Raw genomic sequence first — 14,967 nt, 5'->3', positions numbered from 1 at the left:
TCAAACCTACAAAGAACCTAATTTCCATGAACAAAGGTCATATTGTTCACCCACAAATACAGTTGCTCAACCTATCAGCTTGACTCCTCACAACGATGAATTGAGATAATGAATATACCAGAGGAATGTAAGACAATACTTGAGCAGTCTCGAGTGGATGCCACAAGTAAATCCTATAAAGCGAAATCGAAAACATTTTGCTATTGGTGTGTAAATAACAATTTACACCCCTTTACATCCTTACCTACTCCACCTGGCGAGGTCAGGTCTAGCTCATACTTCAATAAAAATTCATCTGCCAGCTATATCAAGATTTTTGAGACAAAGAGGTGAAGTCTGTTTATGGTCTAATAGACTAATCAAGGAATTCATGAAAGATCTTTTCAGAGTTTATCCTCCTATAAAGAATCCTCTAGTGACCTGGCAGTTAAATACAGTTCTGTCACAGCTCATTAAACGTCCATTTGAACCTGTTCATAAGGCAGACATAAAATATATATCATGGAACGTGGCCCTTCTCTTGGCCCTGCCTCAGCTAGGAGAATAAGTGAAATACAAGCTTTTACGGTTAATGAACCTTGCTTGCAATTCAAAGATGCCAGAGTGATATTAAAAACTAATCCTAAATTAATTTTGAAAGTTCCAACTTTGTTTCACTTGAATGAGCCAATGGTGTTAATGACATTCTTTAAAAACCCTTCGTTCCACAGCTGAAAGAGCCCTACATTCTCTGGATGTCAAATAATGTTTAAAGTTTTATATATACAGAACAAGGGCTTTTAGAAAACATGACCAGCTTCTAATATCATTGGCTTTGCCTAAAAAGGTTATGCTTTAATACGTACAGTATAGCTCGATGGGTATCTGCAGTCGCTGCCTGTTGCCTCGATAAAGCAGGAAAGCCATTGACAGCAAAGGTTAAGGCACATTCTACAAGAAAGGTGGCCACATCTACAGCCCTGTTTGCGGGAGTTTCTTTACCGGACATTTGAAGAGCTGGCATGTTGACTAATGTCCATACCTTCCCCAAACATTATTGTTTGGATTCTTCATGGAAAGCAGATGCCACAGTTGGGCAAACAGTATTGCGTCATCTCCTTCAGAAGGTACAAAATATTTTTTTTTGTACATGTCAAGTTATACAATGTGTTTTATGTGTTATATTTGAAATAAGGCATGTTAGTTTTATCTTTATAGTTGCCTTCTTATTTCATGGTTATTCTTTACACCAGAGTGGTTTGCCATACCTACCAGCTCTTTTTTCTTTTATACTGCTTACTAGTCTGATTCAAGCATGTGAATCTATGAAAGATTAAATACTGGAGAAAAAAAAAATTACTTACCTGTACACTGTGGTTCGCCAGTTTCTTTCATAGATTCACATGTGACCCTCTGTCCTCCCCATTAGGGCTCACCACTCAGGATACCTGTTACCTTATTTTACTTTACACTCAGGCTTGAAATCTGAAGTATAGTGGCCCTGCAGGGTAAGAGTGCTTCATGGTCTGTGCTCTAAATGGTTGACGTTTGGCTCTTATAAATCAATGTGAATTGGTTACCAGTGTAACTTGGCTTCTCTGTAGCTTTCAGTGATTATGTTTGGCACTGCTTGTTAATATTATTACAGTGGAACTCCCACCACGATGAATGGGGGAAGATGCAATCGTGTGAATCTATTAAAGATATCAATATAGAGAACTACAGTGTACAGGTAAGTAACTTGTTTATTCTCAACAACGTATTGAAGTAAGGCTTTAACCCCTTTCATGCACGCGGAATTTCCGCACTGTGCGGGCGTTTCCAAAGTGGGCGGGGATTCGGACGGCCGGGGGCCGTCGTGCGCACACGCCCACCGTGACGCGTGACGGCTCCTGGCCATCACGAGTATGGAGGAGGTTAATAATGATGAAGAATCTGACAACAACTTCGGTGAAAAATGTAAGGTTACTAATACTGCTCTAGCCTGTATACCTAACCAGGTCAAGGCTTAGCCTGTTGCTTCAGCTGCTGTGCAACACAAATCTAGAAATTCCTCAAGACTTTTGATTCCATTCAGTATAAGGAGGGTCGCAAGTGGGACTCTATGGAAACGCTTGTTAACGTTCTAGCAGCTGATGCTGTTAAAATTGCTAGTGCCTCTGTAGTTGAAGCCGGATTCGACCATCAGATAAGGGGAGATATAGATAAACTACCAGAAGAAGACAAGATTAAAGCAAGAGCAATCTTGAAGGACGAGGAACAGGCATCAGCCTTTTTGATTGATGCAATGGATACTTCACGATGTGAAGTTCGTCACATTGGAAATGGCACAGTGATGAGGTGTTGTGAATGGTTAAAGAGTACATCCTTGGGCTGGAGGCACAATAAAAGATAATGGGACACGTCAGAATGTTTTTTACAAGAAAGTGAATCTCTTCAGGTGTTCAAAAGGCATACAAAAAATTAAAGATCACTGCAGAACAGTCAACCTTACATTAACTATAGATTATATAATCATATATATAATCACCTTGCTAAACGAGATCATTCGTTCAGGTGTCTTCCCTTCAACTTGGAAAAAGGCGTGTATAAGGCCTATTCTTAAGAAGCCTTCACTTGACCCTCAGGTCACTAAACATTATCGCCCTATATCCTGTCTTCCACTGCCCGCCAAAGTTTTAGAAAAAGTGATCAATCAGGAGCTAATGCAATTCATTGAGACTAATAGCTCCTTGGACACCACACAACATGGTTTCAGACCACGCCATTCCACTGAATCTGCCTTAATAATGGCTACAGAGGAAATACGTAGAGCCATGGATAGTGGGGGCAGGGCCACTCTTGTCCTACTCGACCTAACGGCGGCGTGTGACACCGTCAATCATGGAGTTTTACATGATAGATTGATCCAGCTAGGCATAAAGGACTCTGCTCTGGCGCTCCTTCACTCTTTTCTCGAGTCCAGATCTCAGCAGATCCACTGGGATGGTCTCCAGTCTGAAGAACTCTCTCTTCCCTGTGGTGTTCCTCAGGGATCAGCATTATCCCCCACATTGTTCAATCTATATGTAACTCCACTAGCTAACCTAATAAAGGAGCATGGGCTAAATATGGTTTCTTATGCTGACGACACACAATTAGTGGTGTCCCTGTCGCAAAGTGTTGAAGGTACTGCTGAGAAATTTAGAACTTGCCTCTCTAGAGTGATGAGTTGGATGAGTCTGAATTTCCTCAAACTTAACACTGAGAAGACGGAGGTGATAGAATTCGGTCACAAGCTGTCCATCTGGAGCCATCTTTGGTGGCCTTCTGAAGCGGGCACCTGTCCAGTTCCCGCACCCAAAGTAAAGAACCTAGGTTTCCTGATGGACAAAGACCTCTCACTGACGCTCCAAGTCAATCAGGTGACCTCGGCCTGTTTCCTGATGATCAAAATACTTCGGAAGATCCTACCTTTTATCCCGTTTACCTTACGGAAAACAGTAGTGGGGGCCTTAGTCCTCTCCCGCATAGACTACTGCAATGCATTATATGCTGGGATAGGGGAGCGACAGCTCTCAAAGCTTCAATCCCTGCAAAATGCGGCTGTCAGAGTTCTGCACGATCTCCCGAAGCATCATCCCACATCTTCTTACATGAGGAGACTCCATTGGCTTCCTGTGCGTAACAGGATCCAATTTAAGACCTTATGTCTAGTGCATAAAGCTGTACATGGAGGAGGGGCTGACGACATGAAGTCCCTTTTTCCTACCTATGCCCCCTCTCGCACACTCAGATCCTCTACCATGGGCCTAGTTTGCCCATCAAAATTTAAGAGGTCCCGATGGGGAGGCAGGGCCTTCTCGTTCCAGGCAGCAAGATTATGGAACACCCTACCAACAGCACTTCGATTGGGAACAAACATGATCCCGTTCAGAAAGGCCTTGAAAACCTGGCTGTTCACCAATCCTTAGTCCAGCTCCACCTCGCCCCTTCTATCACAGCGCCAAGACGCCTCGGCATAAGTGCGCTTAATAAATAACTCAGGCAGTCAGTCAGTCAGACACCTTTTCAGCAAGGTTCCCTTTTTCATCCAGACAGACAGTACATGAATTATGGAATTCAACTTAGCCGGCCTAACAAGCAAGGCCAAAGTTACAGAGGGAAACAGATTTCAAAATTTGGAGACAAAGGAAGCTGGGTACATTTAGCTGACACAACACCTGCAAAAGAATGAATTAATGAAAAAAAGAAAGCAAGAATTATATAATCTAATAATTAACACTACACATAGTGAAAAAGGACTGTGCTTTGTCTTGGAGGCTGTATTATCTCACCGTGCCCAGCAAGGTGATAGGCTGTCTTTCTACAAAATTTGTTTTTGGTGGAATGCATCGCTTTGCTTGAGGTTTTCAGACCTCATTTAATGTCTGGTCATTGTGGTTGCTTTTAGTGTTTTTTTGTGGAAAAAAGACAGTTATTGACCCTTTCTTCGTTGTGGACCTTTAACTTCCTGCTGCCTGAAATCATCTTTTTTAAATAAATGTTCAGTGTCTGAAGGGAAGATATCTGTGAAGTTATGTGGTTCTCACAAATCCGTAGCATCTTTGCGTTTGTTGGTCAACATAAACTAGGGGCTTGGTGCCAAGACTGATTCTGGACACCCCCGCAGGATATGTTGGCCTAGAGACCAGCTACCTCACAGTGCCACTGTAAGCCCCCCTAACCTTACCTGAGAGTGAATGGCTTCTGGTAATCACTGAACTTGACAACGCTTACCCCTCAGGGATTGTCAGAACAGTACAGAACTTTTCACTCAGTCACTCGTGCTCACTTATTCTCGGAGAAGTATACAGAGAATACACAGTGGGACGTTTTCAATATGTTTTATTAAACCAACGTTATTCTTGTATAAATTATGTGTGCTGCAATGATTAATAGACAGAAGCAGATAAAAGTGATTACGAGCACTAAAAGCGTAAATAGTAGATATAGTTCTACCATGGTGCTAAAACAGTGTATATATGCAGGCATATAAAACAAGGCACTAATCGAGTGTACTCCTACTATGCAAACCCTACTCTAACTGTGTGTAGGTGTAGAGCCAAGTATCCCCCCAAAGGATGATCCAACCCCATTACCTGATGGGCGAGAATGAAGGACCCCATCAGACCACGGTGTGATGAAGTCTTAACATGCAAGGAATCTCTGATACAGCTAAAGTGCCTTCTCTCCTAATCTATCGGTATGCTCATCTTTCATAATAGTAAGTAGCCCTGCGATGTGCATATAGATTAGTGATGTTATGGATAGCCCCGTCGCCCAGTGGATGAAGATAGAGATGGCATTTGTACATAGTGCAAGAAGAGACCTTGTACATGATGTTCAGGGGATTGTGATAATGTTGTGCGAAGCTAGATGTGTAAAGAAGTGTAGTTAAACTAATCCAACATTGTCGTGCATGCAAATATGTGCAAAAGGTCACTGCTGAAAAACCGGACAATGTAAAAAATAAGCTGTTTCCCTACATGGGCCTAACCCGGCAATATAACAGGTAATGATGACAATGAGGTCTGCGTTGTCTGTCTTCCTAACTCTCACTCCATTAAAGACTGTGACATTTATAAGAATATGTTGTACAGGAGTTGAGGAACAGGAAGCAGTAACAGGAAAGGTGTTAGCCTTTGGGCCCTTCAGAACATTATTCAGTGTCGAAGCATTCAATGTCAAGAAATTACTGTATCTTGGCATTCCTGTATCATGACATTACAAGGTTTGGAGTACTCAGGGTCCATGTCGAGGCACCTCTCGATGTCGAGAGATGGTGTCACATTGGTGAGGCTCTGCCACTTCCACAGAGGCCTCCCTCCTGCCTAGAGCTGGTTCGCCTTCTTTACATGCTTGGAAAAGGACAGGACAGCCTTCTCCATCATCTCCAACAGTGGCAGGTACTTTAATTTCAGCATAGGATGTTGCTCAGTCAGTCTCTTTTGTGGATTAAGATCTTAGCAAGTGGTTCAACCTCCTAAGCACTTGGCAGCAGTAGATGAGTCTTTGGTTGCACCTTGTTGGAAAGGTGATGTAGCTGATGAAAATGGATGTGTGGGCAGAGATGTTTCTGTTTCTCTATGTGTCCAGTAAAAAGATTACTTGAAAAAACGTTCAGGTCTGCTGATTTGGAAAGAAACTAAGAGAGATGATATCCACTAATTCTCTGGTGGGATATGCAGAAAGCTAAAATACAATGATGCGGGTTCAGCCTATTTGAACCTGGAGAAAGCTAGCAGAAGATGGGACTCTCTGGCAACCGGTTGGCAGTCAGAGCTGCCTTTTATAGATGTTATTATAGTGCTCCTTGGGAATGTATGAATCAGTTTCTGGAGTTTCACTTGAGATGGAAAAGAGAGGATGTTCTAGGAATCATGAAGAAGGGATGATCATCTCTGACAGCCTGTTTAGGGTGGTTCAGGATACAGCTACACTAGCCATTGCTGATATTTGCTACAGTGTCCCCATCGGGTGGCGTTCTTTGCCCATGCTTACCTTTGACATCACATGCTTAACAAAAAATGTTAAAGTTTCCTGTGAGTAACTCTTCTTTGTTTGGACCACTACTGACAAGGAAATTCAAAAATTAAAATGGAGGCAGAGACCGATCTATCTATCTATCTATCTATCTATCTATCTATCTATCTATCTATCTATCTATCTATCTATCTATCTATCTATCTATCTATCTATCTATCTATCTATCTATCTATCTATCTATCTATCTATCTATCTATCTATCTATCTATAAATCCATCTGCCTGGTAGGTAACAACAAGGGACAGGTATGTGCTAGGTATTGTGCAGAATGGTTACAAAATCAGGTTTTCCAGTTTGTCGCCACAGATTCCACCAAAGGGGATGAAACATTATTTTTGGACTGTTTGATTTATGAAAGTCAATCACTTCTGGAGGAGCATGCAAAAGAATCTGTTCCCAAACAGTAATGGCACACAGGCATCTATTCACAATATTTCATAATCAAGTAGGGCCCACGCAGGAATTTTGTATTACACTAGATCTCAAAAGATGAGCAAATGAGTGAAGAGGACAACATTTAGGATGTTGGCTCTCCATCAAATCTTTCCTCACTTGCAGAAAGTTCATTGGCTCTGTGCTTTAGATCTTCAAGAAGCTTACTTTCATGTGCCCATTTGTGCCACATTGAGTCTACGTTTCAGGATTGGAAAGGGGGATTACCAATACAAGGTCCTACCATTTGGGCTGAAGTCAGCTCTCAGAGCTTTTGTGAAGTCTACAGCAGTGGTTCCATCTTAGAAAATTGGCTGATAGATGCATCTCCTTGTCAATTAGCCCTAGAGTGATGACTAATTTATGGCCCATCTCTCTTCTCCCTTTGACCCCTAACATTCTTGAAAAACTGTCAACCATCAACTTTCTGAATATTCTCTTGAATAAATCTCGAGCTAAAACATGGAATTCCTTGACGTTATCTCTGTGTCAGACACCATCCATTATCCTTTTTGGAGCGATATTAAAAACGTATAATTTTAATCAATAGTATACAGAGTTGTTACCTTGCTTCCTGGTTATCTAGCACCATGAAGTTACGGCATACATAAATAATAATATCAAAACCTGGTGATACGGGGCTTCTGGTGTAAGGTGGGGGGTTGCAGCAGTGGGTGGGTCCAGGCACGCTACCTGCTGTAAGAAGACAGAACCCATACTGACACAGTACCAGTGGCACCAGCAGAACTCAGTGATAGCAATCAAGCACAGACAAATATAACAGAAGAAATGGGAGGGGCCTCCTGCAGCTGTATAGAGCACCCACTGCGGGTCCCACAACAAATTGTGTACTCCAACAATCCCACAGTTATATAATTCTCTTTCGGAAGCAGGTAAGACTAGGGGCTTCCTTCAAACGCTTCACAAGACAACCATGGTCTCATCTGTTCAAAGCTTTCTTCACCCAGAACTGGTGATCCTCCCGCACACCACTCATACGTGCACACACACACACTGCTGTATCTTTGTGTGGCTCTGTGGTTTGAAGCCATATCTTTAGAAGCATGGGTTGCATGTGCAAAGTGTTTAAAAAGCTATGCTAAATAAACGAAACAACTACTTTTTGGAGGTGTAATCATGTTGCTTTCTTTTTGCCATTACTTAGAGGTCTGTGGCCGGTGATGCGTCTGAATCTGCGCTCCTGAAGTGTATCGAGTTGTGCTGCGGGTCTGTCAAGGAAATGAGGGAGAGGAACACCAAAGTGGCCGAAGTCCCCTTCAACTCCACCAACAAGTACCAGGTAGGAGAACACCCCTAGTGACAGTCTCTGCCTGAACTGTTCATGCTGCTGTCTTTATAAATCCCCTTTCATTTCATTTCATTTCATTTCATTTTGCCAGATACTGGCATGAGAAGATTTTTAGAGGGAAGAATCAATGGAGAAAGACTGCAGAAGTAGTTGTCTTCATTGACTCTGGCATCTCATACCAATTGACCAATTGCACACAGTGGCATTGTGCGAAGTTGCAAATATTTTTCTCTCTAAACCAAGTTTTATGTAGCGGTTAAGAGTTATTCCACATCCTACGCTCAAATTAAAGAACCTCAGATGACTGGTCAATAGCTTCATAATGATGTGTGAGGATGTCCTCAGATGACTGTTCAGTAGCTTCGCACTGTTTTGAGGAACAGGAAGATGTGCGAGAATGTCCTCAAACAGCAAGCCATAAGCTTCCTGCTGTTTCATATTAACAGACTATATCTTGAAGAACAGGAAGATGTGTGAGGACATCCTCAGGTGCGGGTTTGAATGAGCCATTAATATCTCATTTACATACCCAGAATCTGAATGGATGTGAGACTTCAAATACACTGTGTGAAAACTCTGCAGTTGAAACCTTTGGGCAAGCATTGCCAATGGAAAGGGTAAGTGCTTGTGCTTGGACATTGGTATTGATGCTGGCCATTGGCAGGAGAGTCAGTAAGACACAGGCCCTGGAGTTACATTGTGGAACAACTCTTCATCGCTATATACAACAGTGAGTTAAAGTGGGAACTGGGACATATCTACAAGAAAATAAAACAGTAGTTTTTGGCAGTAGAGTTCATACTGTGTGTGCACGGACGGGCAATGGGACAGCGACTAATAGTCGCCAGAAGGTAGTTATAGTTAGGACCATGTTTCTGTAGGAAAAGCGTTTTTTAACTTGCCTATAACTTTGGCGCCGTTTGATGAATCTTCACAAAAAGTGCCCTGTTGATTCTACTTGTGCATGGAACGTTTCGGGGTAATCTGTCAAGCGGGTGCTGAGAAAAAGGGGGAGCGTGGGGTGGGGGGGTCAAAAAGTGTTTTTCCCATGTTAAATTCCATAGAGATTTTAGACCACATTACAGACCGAACTTCTGGAGGGGAATTACATCACACTTGGTAGAAAGGTAGCTTTTGGTCCAGAAAGAACCCTTTTTGTTATTTGATGTAAATCTGTTCAGTACTTTTGGAGATATTAAATTAAATCCACATTTGTATATGTGGAGGCCGGATCCCTCCTGATCTTGTGCAGAGATTTGATTGGCTGCCAACACCACAACCAGGAAGTGTTGGCAGCCATTTTGGGGCTCTGCTTAAGCCAAGTCCCCCCCAAAATAAAAAAATGAACAGAGTAGGAATACCCTGACCCCCTAGCTCTCTTCCTGGGGTCCCCCTGGGACACCGACAGAGCAGAGAGTGGGTGTTTGTGGGTATATGAGACGTTCTAAGGGGGTGTGGGTGGATGTGTGAGTGGTTCTGTGAACGATGTCATCTGTGATCTCATCAGTGATGTCATTGACCATGTCATGAATGATGTAATATGTGAGGTCACACAGTGCATTGGGAGGGCGTAAGTTATAGGTAGCTCAGGTAACTATAACTGCTGAATTTCTATGGTTTTGTACAAGTGAAATATGATACTAACTATAACCTCCCTGTAACCTTTGGTTTTTTCCGTGAATTTCTAAGGTTTTTTAAATTCTATTATCTTACTATAACGTCCCTGTTACCGTTGTTTTTTTCAGTGTGTGTGTATACACACACACATATATATGAATAAAAAAGGTTTTTAACTTACCTGCTAAATTGATTTTCGCTGTAAATGCATACACGGTAAAGGAATATGTGTGGTAAACATTTGCGTAGTAAAGACATGCGTGGTAAAGGCATTTGTGTGGCAAAGGATACATTGTAAATGCATGAATTGCAATTGCGTATGTGGTTCCGTCACACAACCGTACTATTAACCTTCAGGACGCCTGTTTCTACATCCCCATAATAACGAAATTCCTATGCTTTATAGTTGGTACTGACTGCTTCTGAAACAACGTCCCCATATTCAGGAAAAATTTAGCTCCTCTGACAATCTCATAATATATGGCAATCTTCACAGCACATCTGAGGAGACATAAAATCTTTGTCTTCCCTTATTTAGAAGCTGGCTAATAAAGTCAGCTTCATCAGCTGAGATTCAGAAGCATTTTTTAAAACATTTGAACGCTCTCTCCCAATAGATTATTAACGGTGACCGTATCATCAAATGTTCACTAGCAAACGTCCCATCACAGAAGATAACATTCTCAAAGACCTCATCAATGAAGACCCTAAATTGTTGATGAAGGCCCCATCGGCAAAGCCTTTCTCAATGAACACCACTATAATAAAGACCTCATTAATGACGACTCAATCGAGAAGACCCTGTTGATGATGGCTCCATTGACAACTGTACCATTCACTGTAGTGATTGCTGGCTCTGCACCTCCACAACTGACGGTGACAACTCCATTAACTACAACTTTATCTACTAGAGTACTTTCTTCATCATCCTAAGCTCTTTTGCAGACTCCATTGTCATCCACACTGCCAATATTGTTGCTAGTATCACTACAAGTATCACACCAGAGCCTCCAACGCAACACTTAGATCAGTGGTTCTTAACTTGTGGTCCGCAGACCCCTGGTGATCTGTGAAGCCTACTAAGTGGGCCCAAGACTCTGTAGGAATTTATATAAGGCATCACGGATGGTCGTTGTTATAGCTTCGCATTGGTCGTTGCTGTAGTGTGAGGTGCAGGTCTCATGTTGCAAGTTGTCACTGGCGGTCACTGTAGCACAAAGAGCAGGTCTCACTGTAGCTTCACATTGGTGGTCTTCGCGGTAGGCAGAGTTACGGCATGAATGAGCCTCTTCGAAGTCACGAAGAACCTAAACATCAGGAATTTCACCTTTTCTTATTTGGAGGAGCTCAAAATGATGCTAGCCGAGGGTCCAGGGCATGGGGGAGCATCTCTTGGGGATCAGAAACTCACTCCAGCCGAAGTCTGCAGGCCTCAGGCAGGTCCAGTTGCAGCAGGTCAGCTGGGCAGTTGCAGGGAGGCCTCTGAAACCTGTTGTGTCCCTATAACTCAATCAGCCAACTGACCCATGGAGTCACTCAAGTTAACCTGGGATGAAGGTAAGCAGGTCTAGTCTTCCTTCTCAGACCACAAGGCAGTCCTCAAGCAGCAGGACAGTCCTCTGGCCGTAGGGCAGCCCTTCTCCTGTAATGTCCACAGGTCCAGAAGTGTTCTGATGGGTGGATGTTCAATATTTATACCTGGTACCAGCCTTTGTGTTGGGGGACTCCCTATCCTACCCCCTCATCTGGTTCTGGAAAATTTGTCCCCTTCCCCTGTCAAGCCTGCAAACTGTCTAGGGGTGACAAAAGGCAGGCGGACTGGTGTCAGAGTGTGTGTGAGGCAGAGCCCTTTGAAGTGCAAGTGGTGCTGGGTACAGCTCCTCCCCAGTCATCCTGCCAGGATGGCCTATCCTGTCCACACCAAGGCCTCCCTTGTGTCACTGTCTGGAAGGAATACACAAACAGCAGAATCATTCACAATCATGGGATGCAGGACACTGACTGAAAGCACAAATGGCTGGGAAAAGAAAATACCAACTGTCTAAAAGTGTAATTTTCAGAATTTTAACTTAAAATCCGACTTCACCATTAAAAAGGTTTTAAATTGCAATTCATTTGAGTGTAAACAGCATGGACCATATGATAGAATATGTCGCATTCTCCTTATTAGCGACGAGCGCACCTTTCAAAAGGTGCACTCGGTGCTAACAATGAAAGTGTGCTGTATTAATGTTAAATAACACCAGGGCAGCCTGAACTCGCGCTTCCTTGGGGGCAGGGCATTCAAGTGAATAACGGAGCAGCCTTGAAGCAGCCGCTCTGTGTTTCACTGTGCAGTTGGCAACCCACCTGCTCTTTTAAGGGGTATTTGAGATCCCAGCTGATGCAGCGAGTAACTGCACCTGCCTGCAAGGGGATATCTGGAGGTCTGTAGGACCCCTTTTCCTGCTCTAGAGAGATGCCATCAGGGGGCGCACTGACAGTGCTCCACCTTTGAGGTGGCGCACTGTCAGTGCGCCTCCTGACAGCTTGTTTGCCTCTGTGCCCACATCTATAATACGGCGTGGGCACAGAGGCAAATTGATTCCCTAATTTGAAGGGGGAACACCCTCTAGAGGTCCTCACCTCTGTCTGACTCTTGAGGGGTTCCCATGCCAAGATGGTCTAAGTTTTGGCCTGGAGCGACTGCACCATGCCTACCCACCAACATGGTATCCCATTTAGACTACCGATCCCTGCCCTATCTGGCATTTACGGGCCTTGATAGTCAGGCCTGCCTTCTCCAGGGCCTGAAGCACTTCCTGGAGATGGAACCGGTGGTCCTCCCAGCTAGAGCTGAGTACCTAAATGTCATCTAGATAGGTGTCACTGAAAGCGTCCTTTTCAGCCAGGATCTAGTTGACCAACCTCTAGAAGTTGGCAGGGGCATTCTTTAACCCAAAAGGCATCACCCTATCTGGACGTGGCCCTCTTGAGTGGAGAATGCAGACCTCTCCTTAGGCCCCTCAGCTAAGGCAATCTACAAGTACTCGGACGTTAAGTCAAACCTGCTCAGAAACTTGGCAGCTCCCAACTGATTAATGAGCTCATCAGCTCGGGAAGGGCTTGAGCATTAGTCTTAGTGACTGAGTTGGGCCCACTGTAATCCACACATAACCGGAGTTCTGGTGTGGCACACGGTGGGACGGCCTTAGGTACCAGAACCACTCAATCACCCCTAGGTCCAGCATCTTGGACACCTCTTCCTTGATGCTGTACATCATCTTGGCAGACTGCTTGTAGATTTTATTCTTAACACACATGCTGTGCCCAGTATCAATATCATGGGTGAACCAAGTGGTGAGCCCTGGGGCCAGTGAGAAAAGAGAAGCAAACTGATCCAGCAAGTGGCAGCAGTGCTTCTGTTGCTCGGGGTCACGGTATTGGAAAGGATAATACCTTCTACTTACCCATCCTGCTCCTTCGAAGGGAGGAGGTTCACACTCCTCCTACACCCTGTCATCCGTCACCAGGAGCATGGTAAACTTGGACCTCTCGAAGTGGGTCTTGACGCGATTGACATGCAGGACCTGTAAGTGTTCTTAGGGGTCTCAGGATCTACCAAGTAGTGACCTTCCCCTTGCGTGTCTTCATCCCATAGTGTACGGCCCACCAGTACTGTAAGGCCTGGGGTTCCACTGCCTTCATCACCCACGCTTTCTGACCAGGCTGATACTCAACCAGAGTGGACTTCTGGTCATGCCAGAAATTCATGACTTCCTAGCTGGCTTCCAGGTTCTCATTGGCTTTCTTCCCAAAGCTCTTTATCAGAGTCTGGAGAGCAAGCATGTGGCTAACTACATCCTGAGGGTTAGTTTCTTGAGAACTTGCTCCCACTCCTCCTTCACAAAGCTACGAGACCCTCTGACAGCGTTGCCGTACAGAAGCACAAAGAGACTGAACCCAACTCCTTCTGTTGCATCTCCCTATACGCAAACAGGCATAGTAAAAGGATGTCCCACTTGTGCCAGGCTCATAATCATGCCTTTGAGGGTCTTGTTGATATGGTGTGAAGAACTTGTAGGTTACTCCACACCTGTCCAACATGGACTTCATGTACACTGACGTGAATCTGGTGCCCCATTAGGCATTATGTCCTTGGGAAAACCCACTTGGATAAAGATCTCCATCAGTGCTCGTGCCACTGCGGGTGCAGTCACTGTCCTCAGGGGTATAGCCTCTGGGTAAAGTGTGGCATGGTCCAACAAGACTAAAATGAACCCGTTGTCTAGGGCCGTCGAGGGATCCAAGGGCCCAGCAATGTCAATGCCCACCCTTTCAAACGAGATGCCTATGACAGAGGGGAGCCAGGGTAGAGTAGAAAAGAGTGACACAGGGCTTGTTTTGCCCCAGATGTCCAGCAATGAGTACATCATGAGCCAAACCCAGTAGGGCCTACATTGGACTGGACTGGAATTGCGCTGCGGGGCTCAGTGAAGGGCAGCATTGTCACTGGCGGATTGGGACAGAGGAGGAGTTCAACAAGTGGTGGCACCAGGGGGCCCCGGCGGCGACTGGGCCGGACTTGCAATCCAGCCGGTGGGAAGTGAGGGTGAGGCCCTAGACACAGCCAGGAAAACGATGCGGGCTGCTCGGACATTACTTGAACCAGAGGCCTGTTGTGAGACCGGGGGTTTCCTCCTGACCTGGGAGCCAGACGCGGCCGGGGCGCCGGCCGCACAGCAAGAGGTTACAGTGCACTGTGGGCAGCGGGGGAGTCCGGGCAGCCCGGACGACCGGTGGACCGCCTCGACTGCTCCGACAGGGCTTCAGTCATGGGACGCAACAGGCTGACAGCGCAAGGCCAAACAAATCAAATCGACAAGTACACTGTCGCAATGGGCAGAGAGGAGGGCCACCATGGAGCGGGCCAGCAAAGCGGGGCGGAGGATGACGGGCCTGACCCCTCGCTTAGAGACATCATGAAGGCCATAAAGGACATGCGCAGCACTATGGAACCCAAGTTGGACTCAGTCACGGAGGAGGTCAACTTGCTCCGCGCAGACTTCAGAAAGATGTCAGAC

The 14,967-nt window shown here is 44.9% G+C and overlaps 1 protein-coding gene across 1 annotated transcript in view; it reads left to right on the top strand.

Moving 5' to 3' along the window:
• LOC146801339 (sodium/potassium-transporting ATPase subunit alpha-1-like) overlaps positions 1-14,967 on the top strand; it is a 312,352-nt gene that overhangs the window by 193,245 nt on the left and 104,140 nt on the right. Inside the window, exon 11 of the mRNA XM_085620987.1 lies at positions 8,144-8,278. Coding sequence (XP_085477113.1) covers positions 8,144-8,278 — 135 coding nt within the window. The remainder of the gene's footprint in view (positions 1-8,143; positions 8,279-14,967) is intronic.

The sequence above is a fragment of the Triturus cristatus genome, chromosome 8 (genome assembly GCF_964204655.1).
Source record: "Triturus cristatus chromosome 8, aTriCri1.1, whole genome shotgun sequence".
In the NCBI taxonomy this organism is placed as follows: Eukaryota; Metazoa; Chordata; class Amphibia; order Caudata; family Salamandridae; genus Triturus; species Triturus cristatus.
Note: the sequence above shows the minus strand (reverse complement) of the source record. Positions and strands in the feature narration are given on the sequence as shown.